At 50.3% G+C, this 7,526-nt stretch overlaps 1 protein-coding gene across 2 annotated transcripts in view; it reads left to right on the top strand.

Moving 5' to 3' along the window:
- Positions 1-7,526, top strand: part of Gprc5b (G protein-coupled receptor class C group 5 member B) — a 22,861-nt gene that overhangs the window by 8,073 nt on the left and 7,262 nt on the right. For both annotated transcript variants that reach the window (XM_023704370.1, XM_004644211.2), the window contains exon 2: positions 2,134-3,164. In XM_023704370.1, coding sequence (XP_023560138.1) covers positions 2,159-3,164 — 1,006 coding nt within the window. In that variant the 5' untranslated portion in view covers positions 2,134-2,158. The remainder of the gene's footprint in view (positions 1-2,133; positions 3,165-7,526) is intronic.

The raw sequence follows: 7,526 nt of genomic DNA, 5'->3' as shown, positions 1-7,526 counted from the left end.
AGAGAGAGAGAGAGAGAGAGAGAGAGAGAGAGAAGACAGAGACAGAGACAGACAGAGACAGACAGAGAGACGCCAAGCTATAGGGGGTCCAGCTTGAGCTGGCTGGAAATGAGTGTGGAGCGCAGCTTTGTGGGCTGTGGCTTCTTGAAGGCCTGGCCCTTTGGAAAAGCTAGGATCTGGTGGCCATTGGTGAGAGGATGGTCCTGATGAGCAGGACCGCCACTGCTGCAGAATTTGCTCAGCAGCTGCTCCAGGCCAGGCAGTGTGCACTAGGACTTGAGCCTTCACTGGAAGTCCTCCTGGGAATGAGTGATTTTGCTTCCCAATCAGGAGACACTTGGCAGAGTCCAGAGACATGTTGGACAGATGATCACAGCTGGGGGCTGTGACGTGGTCTTGGTACCTAGTGCATCAAGGATTCTGCACAACCCTTTTATGGTATACAGGACAGAGTCCCGCAGCAAAGAACGATCCAGCCCACATGCCAGCCATGTCAAGGTTGCAAAAGCCTGGTTCGCTGATGAGCAAAAGAGACAGTGTCCCCACACTGTCTGCCACATTTTGCAGCAGACAGAGACAGGAAGGGAGGGAAGGAGGAAGGGAAGAGAAAGAGAAACAAAGTAAATAGGCAAAAAATGTCAGAGTTGATTAGCACTAAGAAAGAAGCAGCAGGCCACGTTGCAGTAGAGAGGAGGGGGGTGTGACCTTGGCCAAAGTCTGGGTTGGGGGTGCAGCTTTCCATGTAGGTTGTATCTGAGTCATCCCAGCCAGAGTCAAAGGGGAGACCTGAGTTAATCCAGCTTGCCTGGCAGCAAGAGAGAGAAGCACAGAGTCTGAAAACCACCCAGAGAGAGACCAGCTGGGGTAGAACCAAGACCTGAAGCCTTGGAGCTCTTTGAAGGAGGAGAGGATACATGGACAAGAGGCAGAGCATGCCACAGAGGCAGACAGCTCCTTTTGGATATACTGTGGTCCCTGGGGATCCACAGGGCATCAGTTCTGGGACCCCCATAGATACCGTTATCTACAATACCAACAACCGAGCAGGTTCAAGTCTTTTTTGTAAAGTGGCATAACATTTACCTATAACCTACACACATCTTCCTGTACATTTAAATAATTTCTCCATGATCCCTAATGCTATATAAATAGTGTTACATTGTGTTGTTTAGGAATGGTGACAAGGAGAATGTACCTGCATGTTCAGGACAGACAGGATGTGTCCCCCCAGTATTCTCCAACCCAGATTGGCTGCATCCAGGGAGAGATCTATGCCTTAGGTACGGGGGCTGAGGATGGCTGGGAGACTTCTGAGAGGGGTTCAGTTGTATCATGGTACAAAAGTCATCCCCTGGAGACCTGTCTTGTCACTTGCAAAATAGTGGTCACAATAGGACCTGCCTCATAAGCATTATGAGGACTGCTCTTGCCCAGGTCTTGGCCTAGAGAGGTAGTCAGTACGTGTTAGTTGGAGGCTTTAAGAGACTGAAAGGGGGAACGTGTGCTGTTAGCACTGATAGCTTGTGGCTATGACTTGCAAGTTTCATCTCATTCCCTTATTTTGAAGAAGTCAGGTGTGGCCTCCAGTATTAAACTTAAAGAACACAGAAGGGTATACAGAGAAGGTGAGTCTCCCTCCCACCTGGTCCTCCAGCCACGAGTGTCAGTGATGCACAGTTGCTGCGTGTCCCCAGCAAGGATGTCCCCAAGGATGCAGATAGGAGACAGTCCCCCACCGAGGGCCTGCCCATAGTGCCTGGAGCAAGGACGATGCCTTTGCTCGATGTGTCTAGAGGCTCTGAGTGGGCTACAGGTTTGAAATGAAACAGCTCTTCTACAAGAAATCAAGAGAAGCCAGGCACGGTGGCACACATCACACACGTGGCATTCTGGGGAGCGGAGGCAGGATCCCAGGTAGACTGGGCCCAAACTGGGCAACTTAGGAACTTAGTTGAGACACTGTCTCAGCATAAAAAGTTTTAACAAGGCTGGGGATGAGCTCAGTGCAAATGCCCGGGGTTCAACCCCCAGTACTGCAAGAAAAAAAGAAATGAAGAGGAGGAATCTCACAGAGAATGGATCTTTTTCCTTAATCATCTTCACCCCCCCCCCCATTTTTTTTTTTTTTTTTAGAATATTCCTGGTGTCGGAGAGAAAGATGAGAACCCACCAGGTGCTCGCCTTCCTCCTGCTCCTGGTGATTGCCTCTGTGGCTTCTGAAAACGCCAGCACATCCCGCGGTTGCGGGCTGGACCTCCTCCCTCAGTACGTGTCCCTGTGCGACCTGGACGCCATTTGGGGCATCGTGGTGGAGGCGGTGGCCGGGGCAGGCGCCCTGATCACGCTGCTCTTGATGCTCATCCTGCTAGTGCGGCTGCCCTTTATCAAGGACAAGGAGAAGAGGAGGCCCGTGTGCCTCCACTTCCTCTTCCTCCTAGGGACCCTGGGCCTCTTTGGGCTGACATTCGCCTTCATCATCCGGATAGATGAGACTATCTGCTCAATCCGTCGCTTCCTCTGGGGTGTCCTCTTCGCGCTGTGCTTTTCCTGCCTGCTGAGCCAGGCGTGGCGCGTGCGGAAGCTGGTGTGCCTGGGCACAAGCCCGGCTGGCTGGCAGATGGCGGGCCTGGCGCTGTGCCTGATGTTGGTACAGGTCATCATCGCCACCGAGTGGCTGGTGCTGACAGTGCTGCGTGACATGAAGTCCGCCTGCGCCTACGAGCCCATGGACTTCGTGATGGCCCTCATTTACGTCATGGTACTACTCGTGATCACCCTGGGGCAGGCCCTCTTCACACTCTGCGGCAAGTTCAAGAGGTGGAAGCTGAACGGGGCCTTCATCCTGATCACGACCTTCCTCTCTCTGCTTATCTGGGTGGCCTGGATCACCATGTACCTCTTCGGCAACGCCATGCTGCAACAAGGAGATACCTGGAGTGACCCCACTTTGGCCATCACGCTCGCAGCCAGCGGATGGGTTTTCGTCATCTTTCACGCCATCCCTGAGATCCACTGCACGCTCCTCCCGCCCCTGCAGGAAAATCCACCCAATTACTTTGACACATCGCAGCCCAGGATGCGGGAGACGGCGTTTGAGGAGGATGTGCACCTGCCGCGCACCTACATGGAGAACCAGGCCTTCTCAATGGATGAGCACAGTGCAGGTAATGTGCACACACCTTGCTGGGGCAGGTGTGTCCCCAGACTCTCACCTGGATGCAGATGGGTGGTCCCTGTCCTGGAGGGAAACCAGAGTCCAACAGTGTTATTCCCAGAGGTGGATTTTTAACTAGCTTTTGTTCCTATTAATTGCCAACTGTCTTAATTACTCTTCTCTCGTTGCTGGGACAAATACCCGACACTCAAAATGAAGGAAGGAAAGGTTTATTCAGCCCACAGTTACTGGAGGTTTCAGTCCATACTCAGCTGGGTCCAAGGCAGAGCAGCACAGAGCAGAAAACAACCTTTCATGGCAGTGGCAAAGAGCAAGAGTACAAGGGAGGGGATAGCAGCAGCTCAAGCAGCTAACTTCTCTTCCCACCTTACATTGTAATGCAGATTACCTGCCTCAGGGTAGGGGAAGTACTCACACCTATGGGTACTTCCAGTATTTACCCACCTATGGGTAATCCCAGCAGTACTAAAACCCATAATCCCAGCCTTGGATCACACATAATCCCAGTGGATCATGAGTTAACACAAACTCTAGAAGTCCTCACCCCATGACTGCATGAGGCTTTGGGGGGACAACTAGACACAAACCATAACACCAACTAATTTATTATAAAAATTTGGACTTTTTTAAAATCAGGGCTGGAGGGTGGCTGAGTGGCAGAGTACTTGCCTGACATGTGCCAGGACAGGTTCTGATCCTCAGCACAGGGGAAAAAAAAAAAAGTTGAGCTGTTCTTGGCGGTGAACACCTGTAATCCCCACACACTGGGAGGCTGAAGCAGGGAGAATGCAAATTCAAGTCTAGCCTAGGCAACTTAATGATTTAGTCGGACCTGTCTAAAGATGTTTTTTAAAAGGCTGTGGATGTAGCTCAGCCTCAGTACTACAAGAGAAAAGAGTTGTATCTTACAACACTGAGCAGACCTTCTGGTTGCCTATGGTTGTCTGGCACTCACTCAGGCCAGGGAGTGCTGGAAAGGCCCTGTCTAGCCCCTCACTGACTGGTGCTGCCCTTCAGGGGTGATCTACTGTCCACTGTTCCACCGTGCTCCCTCATCCAGTTACTATAACATATTAATTCCCTGGTGCCCTGGAAGTTCTTGAGTTTTTTGTTTGTTTGTTTGTTTTGTTTTGTTTTGTTTTTAGTTCTTGAGTTTTTGATCCATGTGCTAGAAGGGTGCAAGATGCTGCAATAGCCAGTGATTCTGTTCATCTTTCCCACCTCAGTCATCAGGAATGCACAGGCTTGGGCCCTGAAGGCAGCTGTCTAGGTTCAAATTCTGCCTATACCACTTCCCAGATGTATGGTTTTGAATAAATGATATCACCTTGCTGAACCTCAGTGGTTCCTATCTGAGAAACAGAAACAAGAGAACAGACCCCCTGTGGTAGTTGGTATGGGGCTTCTATGCCTTGGTTGGTCTTCCTAAAGCGGAGCCCTAGACAAGGGCATGGGGCAGGGATTTACTTGACATAAGGACCTGCACCTGCCCCACTTGACAAGGTAAGAGGGTGCCAAGATGAGTGTACCTGTGAGCTGGCCACCACCGTGGGCAGGTGTGGCTTGATGCTGTGAGAGCTTGAAACCTAAGCAGGATAAATCCCAGAACTGGCCCTGGAAGGACGAGAGTCCTAACTCCTGATTGTAACTAATATCGCTACAACTTTGTCAGTGGGCTGCACACGCTTCACCGGGTTCTAAGGCAGAAAAACCAATTTGGTGACATTGTCTAGGTATCCAGGACTGCCACAGCCAGATTCAGAAATGAGGTCATAATAATAGCTGCCTGGGGGATGCAGCTCAGGGACCCAAGGCCCTGCTATAAATACTTGAGAAGTGTCCCTTTGAATCATTATGGAAGGGAGTTGGCTGAGTTCCCAGTACTTCAGATGAGACAAAATTATCTTTTCTGTTACCTGAAGACATATCAAGAACAACAACAACAAAAGTAGCAGCAGCAATAACCAGTAACAGCAAGTGAATACATTAATGGAGGCTCTAAGAAGGTGGCCCATTTGAGATTGTCGTGATTCCTGCTTTAGCGACGTTCACCCAGGTACCTGGGGAAGAGTCATACTGCAGTCAGCGCTTTTGGGTTTCAGGCCAAGGCCTGGACCTTGGTACCTCAGGCTCACCTGTTCCCTACAGGCAGGGGCAGCGCATTCATCCAAAAGCTTCTTCAAGGCCACCCATACCGCTCCTTCACACCTAGTTGGGCCCAGCTTCCTGTGCACCCCCATCTCTGCAGAGTCTTTGCCCAAGGGCTACACTGTGGAAGGGCAGGCGAACATGGCACCCTCAGTAAGCTGCGGGCTGATGCCAGAGGATGGGGTCAGGATGGAGCTCACTCCTGGGAAGGCCCGTCAGGCGGTGTGGTAACTGCCTCATTCCTAAGGCCCTGGTGATGCCAACTCTTCACTGGCTCCTCAAGACCCCTGCACCAGAGGCAGTGGGAAGATAAGTGAGTGCAAATTTATGTACAATCCTGTTTTCCACAGAACGGGTCTCACACTCTGTCAAAGCCTCAGAGCCACTTGTGACCCCCCCCCCCTCCAAACGTCAAGAACCAGTGTTGTTTAATGTGATGGTCTTATTTTCTTGCAGTAAAACTGAGATGCTAGCAGCACCCAAGCATTAGGCTCATTAAAATTAAGACTAGCTCATCGTTGCTGGGTCGTGGCTTGGGCTGGACACCATTCAGAACACTTTAGTGTCTCATCTTTAGTCTCTACAATAACAAGAGGTCTGTTTTGCAGACAGAAAATGGAAGCACAGAGGGGCTTCAGAGAGCTTAGAGTCTTGCCCAGGCCACAGGCCAGGACTGGAGCCCGGGCAGGCTGGTTCTAGGGCCCATGCACTTGATCATTCTGTGGCAGAAATACTTTTTTCTTGAAGACCTTCAGCATCCCTTGTTTCACTGCTGGTCAGGACATTTACAAAAATAACAATTAGCAGACCCATTTTATAGAATCAGAAACTGAGGCTTAGGGGCATCAAGCAGTTTGTTCAAGCTCACACTGTTAAGAATACAACAGAGCAAGATGGAGGAAAGTTGACTTTCTGAATCCCATTACTTCTCACTCAAAAATGTAGCCAGAATTTTGTATCCACGTGAGATCCAGAGATCAGGAGACCTGAGACCTGGGACTGGGTTAGTAGCAACCGTGTCAGGACAGGCTTACAAGCAGATTGAAGCCGCTGGTGGTCAGCGTGTGCTGCTCCAGTCCATGCGAAGGTCTTTCCAAGGTCAGCGTGAAGCTACGGTATCCTCGGATTCTGCAGTTTTCCACTAGATGCCATGATTTATTTTTCTGATCTCCCTCTGGACAGCATTCTGCTTGCCTCTGGCTTTCCTCAGTAAACAATGCTGCATGAAGACTTACTCATTCATCTTTCTGCTTTTGATCAATTAATGCCTCATAAGAATTTCCTAGGTAAGAGTCAAAGAGTTTGCATGTTAAATCTTCTTACATAAACCAGATGGCACCCCAGAAATGTGGACTACTGATCCTCCCCCCAGTAACTTCATGAGCGCCAGCTCCCCACCTCAGCAGGAACCTTAGGTTTTGTCAGATTTTATTTCCATTACTAAATACTGAACCCAAAGAGTATAGAGCTATAGGCACAGAGCATTTTTTTCCAGTACTGAGGATCAGCACTAGCTACGTCGCTGTCCCACTCACTTTCTGAGACAGGGTCTCAGTAGGTCGCCAGGTGGCCCAGGATGGACTCAGACTTATCATCGCCCTTACCATCATCTCCTGAATAGCAGGGTTACAGATGTGAGCTACCAATTTTTCTTGTTAATAACCCCCTTTGGATCATCCCAGATGTGTAGCCACCAAAGTGCACAGGCGACCAGGCAGGGCAGGCCACAGGCAAAATCAGTTCCCTCAAAAGTTCACGCAGAGAGACTAAGCTGGGTCCTGGCTAGGCTGGCCTTTATCCTGGCTTGCCGGCTGGAAGCCACCTGGATACACTCCCTTGCCACAGAGCAACAGCTGTGGGTGTCTTTGGTGCTGACCTCAACTGGTTTGTATTTTGGGAGCCTGGCCTCATGGGGGACCTAATCCTGGAGCCATTGGGCCTCCTGAAATAGCCAGGGCACAGAAGCTGTACTTCAGCCTATTTCTCTAGCACTTCAAACTTTCTGCCAGCCTTGTGGGCTGGTTTTTGGTTTTTGTTGTTGTTTTTTATTTGTTTGTTTGCTTACAGTATTACTGAGGATTGAATCCAGAGCCTTCATACTGAACTACATCTTCAGTCTGCTTTCCTTCCTTCCTTCCTTCCTTCCTTCCTTCCTTCCTTCCTTCCTTCCTCCCTCCCTCCCCTCTGGCCTTCTCTCTTCTTC

Source organism: Octodon degus, unplaced genomic scaffold, assembly GCF_000260255.1.
Source record: "Octodon degus isolate 3935 unplaced genomic scaffold, OctDeg1.0 scaffold00195, whole genome shotgun sequence".
Classification (NCBI taxonomy): Eukaryota; Metazoa; Chordata; class Mammalia; order Rodentia; family Octodontidae; genus Octodon; species Octodon degus.
This window is presented reverse-complemented; position numbering and strand designations above follow the sequence as displayed.